Source organism: Netta rufina (assembly GCF_964035555.1).
Source record: "Netta rufina genome assembly, chromosome: 5".
Classification (NCBI taxonomy): domain Eukaryota; kingdom Metazoa; phylum Chordata; class Aves; order Anseriformes; family Anatidae; genus Netta; species Netta rufina.
Window position 1 is genome coordinate 46700142 of NC_140128.1, and position 14622 is coordinate 46714763.

Sequence of the window (14622 nt, forward strand, 5' to 3'; positions counted from 1 at the left end):
TGGGTTTAAAACCCACTCTTTGCACCTCAGTGTTTGTTACAGGAACAGTGTGTGCAGGTAGGGTCTGGGTGCAGAAAACGCAGCCCTGAAGGGTCTGGAAGCCTCCTCTGGTCTACGAGCATCCTCCAAATCTGTCCTGTAGTTCGGAACCAAGCCCAGGGGTGGTTTATTTCCTTAAATGTAATACTTATTATGGGGAGAGGAGAGCGTGGGATGTTCGTGCACCCTAAAAACTGCGCCTGCCCTGAGTGAGGCACTCAGGAACCGAGGAACGCGGTGGGGCTGCAGCCCTGACTGGAAGGGCGGCGGCGGCCGGCTCTGGGCTCCCGTCCCTCACGGAGCCGCCTGAAGGGACCGGAGGACACCCTCCGAGGCTCCCTGCCCGCTCCCCCGTGAGGGGAAGAAGGAGGCAGGGATGGAGAGAAGGGGGAAGGACGGGCGCGGGGCGGGGACGCCGCGAAATGGCCGCCGCCTCCGCCGGCCCCCTGCCCGCCCCGCGCGGCCGTCACTGCCGGCGGCTGCCCCGCCTCAGCCCCCTTCCACGGTGCCGGCGGCCGGGAGCCGGCATCCAGCTCCCCCCTTCTCCCCGGTCATGAGGCTGGGAGGCTGAGGCGGCGTTGGGCCGGCTCCTTCGAGGCCATGTTCCCCCGGTCCCACTTCTCCGGGGAGGTGAGGCGGGCGCCCGCCTCGGCCTGCAGCCGGTCCCGTTTGCGGGCGGGCGGCACGGTGCTGCTGCCCTCCATGTTGATGTTCGGCGTGATCCTGGCCTCCAGCGGGCTGCTGCTGATGATCGAGAAGGGCATCCTGGCCGAGGTGAAGCCGCCCCCGCTGCACCCGCCGGCGAGTGAGCTTGCCCGGAGGGTGGGTGGCAGGGAGGTCCCCGGCGACTTCGACCATGAGGTGCTGCGGGACATCCGCAACCGCACCATCCGCTCGGTCTGCGGGCAGCGGGCCATGCCCCGCAGCGTCTGGGAGCTGCCGGCCGGCCAGCGGCGGACACTGCTCCGTCACCTCCTGGTCAGCGACAAGTACCGCTTTCTGTACTGCTACGTCCCCAAGGTGGCCTGCTCCAACTGGAAGCGCATCCTGAAGGTGCTGGATGGAGCGCTGGAGAGCGTCGACGTCAAGCTCAAGATGGACCACAAGAGCGACCTGGTGTTCCTGGGGGACATGAAGCCAGAGGAGATCAACTACCGCCTGAAGAACTACTACAAGTTCATCTTCGTGCGAAACCCCACAGAGAGGCTGCTGTCAGCCTACAGGAATAAGTTTGGGGAGATCAAGGAGTACCAGCTGAAGTACGGGGTGGAGATCGTCAGGAGGTACCGGAAAAATGGGGGTAAATCAGCAGGTGATGACGTGACCTTCTCCGAGTTTCTCCGCTACCTGCTGGATGAGGATGTGGAAAAGATGAACGAGCACTGGATGCCCATCTACAACCTGTGCCAGCCCTGCGCTGTCAGGTACGACTTCATCGGCTCCTACGAGCGGCTGAATGAGGACGCAAACCATGTTCTTGAGAAAGTTCAGGCACCTTCCTTCATCCGCTTCCCAGAAAGGCAGTCGTGGTACAAGCCCGTGACAGCAGAAACACTCCATTACTACCTATGCAACACCCAACAAAAGCTGATAAAAGAGCTGCTACCAAAATACATCCTGGATTTCTCCCTCTTTGCCTATCCCCTTCCAAACATCACCAGCGAATTCTGTAGGCAATGAGTTTTTTGTTTCAGGATCTGGCAGAAATTCTGCCTACGCTGGCAAGGATTTGCTAAGACGGCCGTTGCTACAAATCATGTGTTGCTGCAGGGCCTGTGAAACACTCTTCTATGCATAATTTCCTAATTGTATACTTTTAAAACACTCTTTTATATAATTTTATATATTGCCTTTTCTGCTAAGAATACTTTTTGTATTGTTCCAATTTTAATGTGTACATATGCCGCTGACTCGAGCACAATAGCTTTTGTAAATCTATTTTGCTTCAAATTCTTTTTATGGCACGGCATGGAAAACTTTTGTAAGGATGTCAAGAAAATTGATATATTTTAAATATTCTTCCTCCTTTTTTTGTGTTTACTACTACGTAGTGCGCAGCTGACTCACAATCATAACTTAAAATAGTGGTTGATGCGCTGGAAGTCAGTGCTGTTAAAACTGGTCCTAGGTTAGACTAGAGGTAGTTTTTCAGGTATGAGTAAAAAAAAGTTAAAATTTGGCTTTGTTTCTACTTCATTTTCTCATATATAGATGGTGGTTGAGTGAGGCTGTGTTTTTTTTTTCCCTCATGACAGCAATAGTATCTGTGTTTTTGCTATTAATTACTTATCATTGAAACAAAACTAGTGATAAGATAATAAAAAAAAAAAGTGTGACATGATACGAAAATGCAATATATTTACTCAGCATAACATAATCAGATGCAGCATCAAGCTCTAACAATTTGCTCTTCTCTTTCTCTTTAAGCTAAAGATCTGATAAGATCAAAAGCCATCATGGCTCTTATGACAAAAAAACAAACAAACCAAAAAAAAATCCAACCTGTGCCTGTTCACAGCCTCAGTGGGTACCTGTGTGCCCACATGCATTGCAAACCACCATGGACAAACACTTTCTGCAGCCACATTTCGAACAATTGGCGGACTAGTTCCTCTTTTCTGATGTGCACATCGTTTTTGTAGCTATTTGTATTTAATTATGACTGTTAAATTGTAAAAGTTTGGGACATAATGTACAGTGCTGTTTCGGGGGCTGTGTCCTCCTTTTAAATAAAATTTTTATATGAATGAATCTATTGCTTTGTGCTTTTCCTTCAATGTTAATGTTTACTTGAATTCTTGTGAGAGGCCTTCTTCCCCTTATGCTATGCGTTAAAAGTATGACAAAGAGGCAATTCCTGCCTTGAATAATTTCTGTTATAAGTGTCAGAGCAGTGGTAACCAGTGGAGAAAGGAACTCATCCAAGCCGAACAATTAGACAACACAGGCAATTGGATAAAAAGCAGCAGTCAGCAGCAAAATAGGCACCTAATTGCAGTGGTGTTGATACAAAGCAGTGCAGATGGACTACAGGTACGGCAGAGACTTGATGGTTTCCTGGGATTAATCTCAAGGAAGTAACAGACAAAAATAAGTTTATTTCTCCTTTTTTTTTTTTTTTTTTTTTTTTTTTTTTAAATAAGATTTCCAAAATTGGAAGAAGGGCATGGAGCCCCATTCAACTGAACTCAAGGTGGAGGGATGGAAAATCCTGCCTAGGGCATAGCCTTACGTGACAATAGATTCACTGCATCTATGAACACACATGGTGAAATTGCCACCTCCTTCTGCTCAAGTCAATAGCACGGCAGTTTGAGTTTATGGAGCTCAAAGATTTCTACTTCTGATGGGATCAGGGTTGTGTATGAGAGCAATGAGTGCTACGCTCATGGACTTCAGCTCCTGGCTGCATCCTTCCGCATCCACCTGTGCCTTTCAAAAAATGCGTTAGACATGGGCTTTTGTGCCAGGTATGTGTGGCTAAAACTCCTGTCTGCCCTGGTGATTTTGGTGATGATGCAGGAATATCTGGGGCCCAGCAAGCCAATTGATCTGGATCTGCCTTGTTCTCCAGCCAAACACACCAGATGTCAGCTGGGAATCAGATTTAATTTTATATTGCGAAGCAAATGCCAGTGATGGAATGGTCTGGGTTTTAATTAAACATTACCTTAATGTCTTTCTAACTGGGAATAAGCTGGTTAGACTTTACTGTCTTTGTGTCAGTGAGGCTGAGGGAATGTTTCCTACTTGTTCAGCAACTGTGTTTTTGTTAAATGCTTATTTCTCAGAAATGTGAAAAGTTTGTGCTGCCTGCTTGTTTATCTGCTGCACCTTCTGTTCGCCACATTAATTTTTTGGTCTCTTGTCCCCTTAATCTCATTTATTGCACGCAGACGGATTTTGCTTGTCATGGATTCTGCACTTCACTGGATGTCATTGACTGCCTTTTTCTCTCTAAATAAAAGCAGACAGCCTTTTTCCAGTTCCTTGTACCCTTCTTTAAGAAAGGCTTAAATGTGAGCAAAACCCACAAAACCTCATAGCTTGAGCAGAAATTTGTACCATACCTGCCAAAGTGTGGAAAAGTCTTCCCAAAAGCCATGGCAGGGGAGGATTTTGTCATCTGCCTCTACAGCCCATTCCTCTTCCTCGGTCGGGGTCACGTCTTTGTTTTTCTGATCTGTCTTTGATTTTCTTACCTCTTTGTGGCAAGTCAGCCACTTGTAGGCTGGTGAATGCAAGTATGAAAAATCAATTGGGTTCCCATTAGTGCTACTTCTTTTTATCTGTAGCTAAAAATACAATTTTCTGAGAAACCTTTTAGCTGAGTAGGAAGGGAGCAAAAAGGAAAAGAAACTCATCTCTTACCAGCTGTTTTATTTCTTTTAGTCAGGTGTTTCTCTGGCGTGGAATAAATCCTGAGCAAATTCCAGAGCTGGCAGTGTCTGCAGGAGGTAAGAGACACGGAGCAGGATCCAGCCCTCCTCCTGGGGACCTGGGGAAACTGAAAGCAGAGACTTCAGTGAAGGACTTCAGAGCAGCTCTGGTACGTACTGGGAGGAGGTAATCATGAAGTTAGAAGCTGTCTAGGTTTGATCAAACTCTGTTCTTTCTCAAACACTTCTCCTTTCTGATCTATTCAGCATAGCAGCTCCTTTTTCCACTTTCCCATCTCCATTCTTGCAGTCGCCAAGCAGAATAAAAAGCTGATCTGTTCTTTTTTGATTTATTATTTGTGAAGCCTCGACACTAGATGGGATGCCCCAAGCTTCCCCAGCTTGAACAGCTGGAGGTTTTAGCGCTGGGGTCTTGGCCCTGCATTTTTCTCAGTTGCTTTTCCTAGCTTCATGTCAAAATCATTGCCCGGACCATGCCACTCTCCTGTTTTCTCTGCAGAAGCATGCGAGAATACCTGGAGACACTCTGGTAGCTTAATTCCGTCTCATTATATGGAGACCTTCTGACAATGTCCCTCTAGATTATCACAATGAGATTTTATTTTAATTTGCCATTAGTCCCTCCTTATTAAAAGGAGGTTACCTTAAAAAAAAAAAAAAAAAAAAAAAAAAAGCATTTGGGGCTCTCAATTTTTTCCATTTGTGTGTGCTGGTTTATTCTTGCTTCCCTGCTGACTCTTGGACATGCCAATCCACTTCTACCAAATTTAAGAGAAGAATATGTTGCACTGATCTTTTCATTGCTTGTAACTCCCATAGTTGTAGTGGGGGGCTGCAGAAAGAAGTTGAGTGCTTTACCCCCATGTGAGTGCTGGTCATGAGCCAGCCCTAACGCCTTCTCTTTCCCCCAAATCAATGCCTGTATGATGTCCAGAGCTCCCTGTGACATGGAGTGATTCTTTTTGCACGGAGGAATGCTTCCAGAGTATTTTATGAGGATTTAATTGGTCGTGAAAGAAATGCAATGATCAGAGAAGGCAACAGATGAAGAGTCTGAGGAAGAGCTGGGAGAGTTCTCTTTTGTAAGGTCAAGTTCCTGCACTTTGTGCTGATGAACACCTACTTCATGCCGTGGCTTGTTAGCAGACAGAGAGTTATGCTTGGTGCATGTTTGGTTCTGGACTGCTTGCTAGCAATAGTTGTGTCTGATTCCTGCCTGGGGTACATTTATATATTTTCTTACATTAAATCTCTATATCCCTCATAATATACATACACAATGATGTGGGATTTTGTGCTGGAGACAGGACAAAGGCATAAAACATTTTTTTTTTTTTTTTTTTTCCTCAGGGATTTAGTGATCCAGTATCAGATGCTAAATGTCCGTCAGTGCTCAGTGTGGCATCTTCCACACAGTCCTGCGTGCTTGTGTCTTTCCAATTTGCTGGCATTTCTTTTTGCTGAAAGCATGAAAAAAAAATAGGTAACTGCAACCTGCCATTATGATTTTGTTGTATCGGTTTGCTGGGTTATTTCTCATAACTCATGCTATACTTGAGACAGATTCACTCGTTCATGGATCAGGTCTGATTTAGGTGATCCTCCTGTGAAATGAGCTTTGTGCATCCTCTTGCTTCGTGGAAGAAGACCTTGGTTTCTGCAGCGGTGTGAGCACGGCAGCTCTGAGTGCTCCCAGAAGGAACGACCACAGGCACACAGTGAGAAGGTCCCTGCTCGCCAGGGGTTAACCAGCTGAGAGGTGTGAAAAATCCATCCCTGCTCTGTGTTGTCTTGTTTAAATCATAACAGCATGTCAGCGAGCCGACGTCTTAAATAATTTCCATATTGCACTGGGACTACAGGAATGGGAATAAGTGAGCCGTTTGAGTTTAGTATGCAGGGCTGCTGGTTTGTTTTCCCCTTTGGAGAAGGGAGCAGGACAGGTCATGATCCCTTATTGTTTCAAAAAATCGTTTTACGTATTGCCTCATTTACCAATTCCAATGTTAGCAGGTCTGGAAAGCCTCATCTCAGCATACCTAACACCCGCGGGGCCGGCGGTTGGCAGTGCGACGTGAGGAGCATTCGTCAAAGCATGGGGATTTCACACCAGGCAGAAGAAACCACTTGGACCTGGACAACTCGGGGAGGGAGCATCAGCATCGCAGAGCCAGTGCTGGTGACAAGGAGCGCTCACTGAGCTGGCATTTGGCGTCTGCAGCCTGGGCCCTCCGAATTTCTAAAGCAGGTTCATTGCAGCCAGCTGCTGGTGGAAAGAACAGGGTTTTAAGCACGGTCCCTCTGAGCTTCACAGCTGAGCTCTGGTGCGTGCGTCAGATTTTTTCCTCTTTCCTGTGGGCTTTTTCCTATTGCTTTTGCAGAAATAAATAACTTCCTTGCCAGGCACTGGTGCTGAAGTAAGTGCATTAACGCTGCCAGTCGCCTCGCTGGCTGCTAGCCATAACCCTGTATCTACCGGGAATAAAGCTCTCTGGAGCACGGCGGGAGCAAGCAGCACCACGGATGCTTGTTTTGATGTCTGCACAAGGCACCAAACCAGCTTTGCTTCTGCTCCTCTTTGTTTCAAACCTTTTATATTATTATTTTATTATGGGGGAGAATATCCGCAGACAGTTCCTCTTGCTTTTAGGTGGGATTTCTTTTTTTCTTCACGCAGGAGCACGATCATCCTTGGGAGGTTTCTTTTGTTTTGAAAAAGCTGAAGGAAAATGTCTTTAACGGGCTGTTGTGTGTAATGAGGCTGAGATATCCTGGTGGAGGCAGTACTCTGCACATACCCCTCGGGGTTCTTCTGTAGTGCTTACAATCGTGTGTCTTACTTCTGAGGGTCCAAGCTATATGGAAAGAATCCCTATAATCTGACTCCCTACGTGGATATTGAGGACTCCCACCTATACCCTGGTGAGGGAATTTTTGCCTGTGGTTTTAGAAGAGCTTGTTCAGCTGTGCACGGTTTGGTAGCAGAGAGCAGAGCTCAGGTCAAACTGAGCGGGGTTGTTTTGTGAGTTTTTTTGTTCCAGCTTCATGAGAAGGGTACTTCTGATGACGTTTTTGCCTTTGGGATGCTGCTGAACAGAGCAGGGAAAAGCTCTTTGGATCAAAATCTAGCCCAAACCTCATAGCCAGTGACTGGGAGGTAAACAGAGCTGGTAAAATCTTCTGCAAACATTGACTTTAAGGCACTAAAAAAAATACAACAAGCTATTAAAACAGAACTGTAGTCTTACGTCTTTCTGGTTCATGCCAATTGCAGTGTAAATACCAGCATTGTTTTGTCCAGGATGTAACTGCCCTTTCTTCTACTTTCTTTCTGCAGGTGGATGCTAAAATTTTATTGCAGGTCTGCTTTAAGGTGCAAGGCATAGTGTCTGCATGCAACAGCAAGCTGAAAATCTGTAGAAAAACACAGTGTTTGTTGTTTGTTTTTTTTTGTTGGTGGGTTCATTTTTCTTTTCTGCATCTCAGGAATAACTTCAACAGTGATGCTTCCATGCTATCTGGGAGAATGCACCCAAAATGGCTGGTCTTGTGTCCAGGGGCTCTTGAAAAGTGGTAAATAACCCTGTCTAGTTTTATTTTAACCCACACAGAGCATGCCCTGCCTTGCCCTCTTGCAACACGAAGGCAAATGGTAGCAAAACAGCTAGAGATAAAAGCAATGAATTCACAAGGTGCTGACATGGACTTCAGACTGTCTTGAAAGCCATGCATCTTTCCTGTTTTGCCTTTGCTAAGATCAGGGTGCTTAGGGGAGTTAAAAAGAAAAAAGAAAACAACACAACTGGACATGGGTTTGAAAACTCAGCTGGATTTTTCCAAAACGAGTGCCCTGTGAGCCAGGGGTTTCCTTGTAGTGCAGTGTACACACACACACGCCCCAGCAGCTGCCTGAGTCATGGAAGAGTTTATTCAGCAAAGGAAAAAAAAAAAAAAAAAAAAGTACTTCATCCAGTGAAAAAACCGCAGAGGCTTTTACAGCCCTTTTGCGGGTAACGATATTCAAAGCTTTCCTTTTTTTTTCAGCTGCCAGCCCTGCTTGCTTGTCCCCTACTCACCAGTGAGGAGGCTGCCTCCAGTCACAGCTCTGTCCTAGGTTTTGTTGGGAGACAATGAGAAAGCAGCTTCCACTAAAGGAGGTGAGCACGACCTGGCTCTAGGCTGCTGCAAAAGTAAGTGACAATGAAAAAAAAGTGAATGTACAAGCACAAAATGCTTCTTGCTTAGTTTGCTACTTTTCCTGATGAACAACCATTTTATTTTGGCACAAGGTTGGTTTTGATGTCATCATCTTTTGGAAGAAATGCCCACCTTACTGCAGGAAGCAGAGCAAAGCTGCTTGGGGTGAGACCTTTGGGGCAAATATTTGGATGAGGCCAATGGGATCCTTTAGATTTGCAGGGGGCTTACAAGACTCCAGTTAGCAAAGGAGCCAGGTAAGGGCTGGTGTCCCCATATTCCAGCAAGGAGCTAGGGAAGGCAGGATGGCAGATTTGCACAAAATATTTATAATTTATCAGCAGTAAAAAGCTCGTGCTAGGCAGAAGCAGTTGTTAAAAAATAAATAAATAAAAAAAAATCTCCAGTCCGAGCCCTGACTAAAGCTGGTTTCCATGGAAATAATGGAAGCTGCATCATCTTCACACCTTGTTGGCCACACAATTTCCATGGGAGCCCATGGGTCCCCAGGTGAGGAAAAACTGGCTCAGAGCCGGTACAGCAATGGGCTCAGAGAGCTCTGATACGCTTAATCTTGGCAGTTTGCCCTTTGGCCGAAAGCCACCAAAAATAGAGATATCTGAAACATCAGAACTGCGTGGAAGGGCGTTGAACAAGCCTCGTCTGATCTCCCTCTGTCTTTAGCTTCACTGAGTTCAGCAGAATCACCCTAAGGTGCAGATTTATTCCTGGTTTATTCCAGATTTATAAGGCTCGAATCAGTTCATGCATTCAAAAGCAGCCCTGATCAGGTTAATGAAAGAAGGATCTGCCCAACAACACTTTCATTCTTTGAGAGGTTACATGAAGCAGTTGGAAAGGACAATTTCATGGCTAAAACTCTTGCTTGCTGCTGCTCAGTGCCCATCCATTCAGTCTGCCAGTAGACTAAACCATGAGGTGTTGTCCTTGCTTTCTCATTAAGTCAGAGCAATGCTTAAAATTAGCAAAGAGGATGCCAAAATGTATTTAATGTTTCTGGGAGTGACTATCCAAGCAAATCATGCATGCTGAAATCATTGTGAGTGCAAGGATTTCCAAGAGCAGCCACTAGATGCTCAGGATTTGTGCTTTAGGGGGAGCTTGGTCTTCTGCAGGTTGGCAGTGGAAAAGAAATTCATCCTGGTTCCAGTCAAGGTGTGAATTTGGGATGCAACAGGGGTGTAGCTCTCAGACCAGAGCCAGAGAACTGCATTTTAATCTGAAGGCTTCCATCATTCAAAAGCAACACATTTACGTCAGTGCTGGCTTGGGCTGCAAGCATCAGGTTACGGCATCCAGGAAAACTGGGAATGTGCCATTGCCAGGCACACAGAGAAGAGTTGGGTAACATGCTTACGGATCATTTTACTATATCAGCTCTCAAAAATGTGACTTTGAGGGGAAACAGATAATACGTGGTGCTGCTTTTCCCTTGTAACTTCGTGCACAAGGACTTTAGAGGGTTTGGCTTTGTTGCAGGCTGGGGTCAGGCTTCAAGCAGCATGCTTCTACCTAGGATGTTTAGTTGGAAGGATTGCACCTTTTCATGGCCTTGTGAAGGCAAAGGATGGAAAAAAAGCTCTTTTATCCCCTGTGGTGTTCCTGAAGGTGGAGAGGGAACAGGAATCAGGGCTCTGGTCATAATGGAAAATACAGAGTGGCACAAAGCCGTGCCTCTCCTTGATGCCAGAAGGAAGACATTAACAATGTCCCCATGGAGAAAAAGGAGAGGTGCTGAGGTCTGGGGGAGAGAAATGTGCCCTGATAGTGCTATGGAGAGGAGTGGGGATTCACACTGCGTGCAGACTTCCTATATGCTTCGAGGTATATGGGAGTATAGGAAACTGTATAGGTATATAGGAAGCGATAAACTGCTCTTTTGGCCATCTGCAAATGGAATAGCAAGCTCACAGCAAGAAAGGGAAGATGGTAGTTTTCTTTGCTTGTTTGCTGTTTTTTTTAAATTCCCCCAGTTAAAATCATGCCCGCTGTTCCTTGCAGCTAGTTTTGATGGCCTGCTGACCATCACTGATCAACATTTGGGTATCAGCAGCCAAGCGAAGCAATTAGAAAAGAGTAGGAGTGTAAAAGCTGCAGTTTTCTCTGAGCTGCGAATAGTAGCAGGCAGCTGATGGAGAAGGGTCTTGCTTCCCAGCGAGAGAGGTCCAAAGAGGTTGCTCTTAATTATCTTTTTGCTCCCAGCAGGAGAGATCAATGCAGCCCCATGTGCGATGCTCGTTTAGGAAGAATCGCATCGACTCCTGCAAGGCCCTTAGTGAAGGGGTTTTAATCAAGGCTGGAAGGGGACTTTGGAGATCCAGCAGGTCAAGCTTGAGGGGTTCCAGGGACAGGTCTGATTCAGCTCTTCAGAAAACACGGTGATTTCTTTTCAATTCTTCAGATGAGAAAGAAATAGAAACGTATTTAAACAGCCAAACTTCCACTGGTCCTCTTGAAATGAAGCTGGACTGAAGGGACTTCTGCAGGACAGACACCTCTGTGGCTGTCCACCATGTGGTTGTTTTGCTGGCACCGTCTGCAGCTTGTCCTCACTGGGGACCCGCTCCCTCAAAGAGCTTGTCCACATGGCCTCAGGGCAGATTTTGGCTAAGAGCTCTGCCGATGGATGAGCATCACAATCAGGCTGGTTTGTTAGAAAATAAGGCAGACTTCAGCAGCTGCTCGCATCGGCAGATACGCCTCTGGCGTGCACACATGGAATGGATTTGAGAGGAAAGATGTCATTTTTATGACCCCGCTTTCCTGAATGCAGTCCTGGCTTTGCAGACAAAATAAGCGCCATGGCAGGGTCCTCAGGCACGGCTCCAGCCCAAAGCTGCAAGTTAGCACAGATCTGCTCTCTCTCAACGGGATTTACCCATCACCTTCCCCTTCCTAGCAGGAATCATCGCCAGCAGTGCAGTGAGGACATATCGACTCAGCCTCCTCTCAACGGCAGACTGAAAAAGCGGTAAAAGAAAATACACATCTAGAGCCGGAGGAGATGGAGGACAGCATCGTGCTAAAAATCCACTTCCCTGCTCATTGGCATCCTGCCGCTGGCCAGCCCCCAGGTTTTCTGCTGGTTGGGTGTGAAAAAAGTAGGTGGGTTTCTTGGGGATGCTGCCATCATGCTCCCAGCACCCAGGGTGCCCACCGTTACCACCCAGGGTTTGTGTAGGTTTTCCCCAGGAAGCATTTTGTAGGGCAACCCCATCTGAGGAGTGAGACAGGCTCTGCCAACCTCTTTAACCCCTGGGTTTTCTCATCTCCTTACTACCTGTTAGAAAAATAGACAGGACGGGGATTTTTGCCATCCCTCCAAACTTCCCCAGCGCTGACAGTGCGTGCTTTATGTTAGAGCCCCATTCAGCAAATCGCTTCCGTATGCAACCGTGGCGTCACAGGCTATTAAAAAGAATAATAGAGAAGCAACCGTGGGAAAAGGACTGCAATATTTTCGACTCTCCTGGTGAGATCGCAACTCGGATGAGTGCTGAGCCAGGCTGTAGAGAGCCCTGAGCAGTGCCCCCATTCTTTTTCTCATTGTATAGGCACATCCCTGCCTGCAGGCAGGTTTTTTATGGTTTAATCCTGGGGTGTTCTGCAGCATGAAATAGCTCTTTTCTCCTTTCTCATTGCAACTTGGATGTGTGGCAACCCTGAGATCACCATCACGGGTGTGAACAGCTGCTCAGCACAGGATAACTCCTGCCCAGATCTCCCAGACACTGCATTTCTCCCCAAAATCAAGCCCATAAATCACTGCAGCTCGATCCTAGCGTGTCTATCCGCTGCTGTTGGATTTCTGTGTTTCGTCATCAGCTGCTGGCAAGTTCCTCTTGCACGGTCACTTTGCTGAAGTCTGAGCCAAAAATCTCCATTTGCCCTTAAGCTGCACACTGGGTCTGCAGAGCTTAAAGGGCAGCTGCACCCCATAGATCCGGAAAGCTGGAGCAGCACCCAAAGTTTTCACGAAGAGTTTTCCTAGAGCTGGAGCAGAAATTTAAGGCAGCCCGTGTTCTTTCAGCTATGAATCAGGTCTGTGCCAGTGAGGCTGCAGAAAGGCAGGGGATGATGACACCCAGCGCTTGTGTGTGTGTTTTGACTGCAGCCTGATGAGAAAAAGGAAAAAAAATAAAGAATCAATGCGTATACCAGAAAAAGTATTTGGCAGCTAAAGCAAAACACTGCTTGGAGCTATTTGCATCTGACTAAGCATGGGTTTCAAACATACACAAGCAGACTCAGTGCTCATACAGCCTTGCAGCTTTTAGGAAAAAAAGAAGAAAAAAAAAAAAAAAAAAAAAAAAAAGAGATTTGTGCACAGAAGGGTGATATCTGCCCATGCACTAGAGGCAGCAGTTTGTCCTGGTAGAGATTCCAGGGTGTAAGAAATGGGAAAAAAAGGTCAGCCTGCCTATGTCATGCTATTGTATGGCATCTGTGCAAAAAGCCCTGGTTAAAAGCATGCTAAGGGTCCCCCAGGTGTCATTTTTGGCTTGTAGTGGGTGCAAATGGCTGTAGCTGATTAAATACAGTGAGTATTGGATGGCAAGTTTCCAGAGGCCCCCAGAATGGTCATATATTGGGATCCCTCTTCTTTTTTTGCTTTTCTTTTCCTGCTTTATCCCTTGCAAAATTATCCTTTGCCTCTCCACAGGCTGGACTCAAAGCCAACCGTCAGGCTCAAGTGCTGCAACTTGGTGAGGGGCTTTGGGGGAAGAACAGGCAGTTCCTGGCCTTAGCAGTGCCTGTCTGGGAAAACCCAGCAAGCCATGGGCATTTGGTTAATAGTTTGTTGTTGCTGTTGTTTGTCAAGAGTGGGATTTCTTTTTATTTCCTCTTATTTTAAGCTTACAGCTGCCCATCCACCTTCTCCATGCCATGCCTTCTCCATGCCTTACAGCAAAGGTCCTGGTCTGTGAGGTACAAAGCACATCGATGGATCAGAGTTGCTCCACGCTTTGGGTATGCATACCTTCAAAATCATTTTCTGTACCTCAGCCAGCACCCAAAGAGTCCAGGCTCTCCAGGACAGAGTCTTTTAAGAGAAAAAAAAAAAAAAAAAAAAAAAAAAAAAAAAAAAAAAACACAATTAATGTTTGTAGATGGCACATACCAGAGGAGCATCACAGTAAATGCTATTAGCAAGTGGTTTCTGAGTTCTTTCACCCATGCAGAGACCAAACCCCCAGCCCTGAGATGGTGATCCTTGGAGGGGTTTATCCAGAGAAATGGGGCAAAAAAATGGCATTTTTGCTGTTGGAAGCTCAGTTTGAAGAATTTTTTGTGTTGTTCCTGTGGCATTTGAATCTCTCGTGCAAACATGTCCTGCTCTTCTTGTAGCAGCCAAAAGGGTCCATAGTGGATGGGATGTCTGGGACTCGAAGGAAGTTGTTAGAGGGGTTGGTAACCAAAACTGAAATCCCATGTCATGGCATATGCAGCTTTGTTGTACCCAACCTCCTCTCCGTCTCAGGAAATCTTCTGCATTTGCCTGTAAAGCTGTGTGAGTTGGATTCCTTTCCTCCTGGGAGGGGAAAAAAGAAAAAAAAAAAAAAAAGAAAAAAAGAAACACTTTGTTTTTTATAACTTCCAAAGAGCCTTTTCCTGCCAGCCCAAAACACAGAATTAGAGATCGCATTTTCCCTTCGCTTTTAGCACAGCTTGATGCGATTTTGCTCGCGGAGCCTGAGCCAAGAAGCTGGGAGAATTTGCTTTGTACCTCCCCAAAGTGCCAGCCCGAGCCGTGAAACCTCGCTGTGCAGTGGGAGCAAACCAAAGCAAAGCAGCAGCACCGTGCTGATTCACCTTCCTGCTCCGTGCAAAAATTCTTTGAAACGGGAGATAACGGGGCACTTTGGGGCTGAATCACCTCCTTCTGCTCCTCTGGAAGTGCCAGGGCTGTGTTTCCCCCCCCAGTCAAACACATGGGGGCTGGAGGCTGGGAAATGCACTTGCA

General features: G+C 46.6%; 1 protein-coding gene across 1 annotated transcript; it reads left to right on the forward strand.

Moving 5' to 3' along the window:
• The first annotated feature begins 552 nt into the window (after positions 1–552).
• CHST14 (carbohydrate sulfotransferase 14) lies at positions 553–2790 on the forward strand. Its single transcript, XM_084287327.1, has one exon. The coding sequence runs from the start codon at positions 640–642 to the stop codon at positions 1717–1719; it is 1080 nt and encodes a 359-aa protein (XP_084143453.1). The 5' UTR covers positions 553–639; the 3' UTR covers positions 1720–2790.
• Positions 2791–14622: the final 11832 nt, after the last annotated feature.

Bases quoted from the DNA above. Each gene is read 5' to 3' on its own strand.
- CHST14 (XM_084287327.1), top strand. From the start codon at position 640: ATGTTCCCCCGGTCCCACTTCTCCGGGGAGGTGAGGCGGGCGCCCGCC.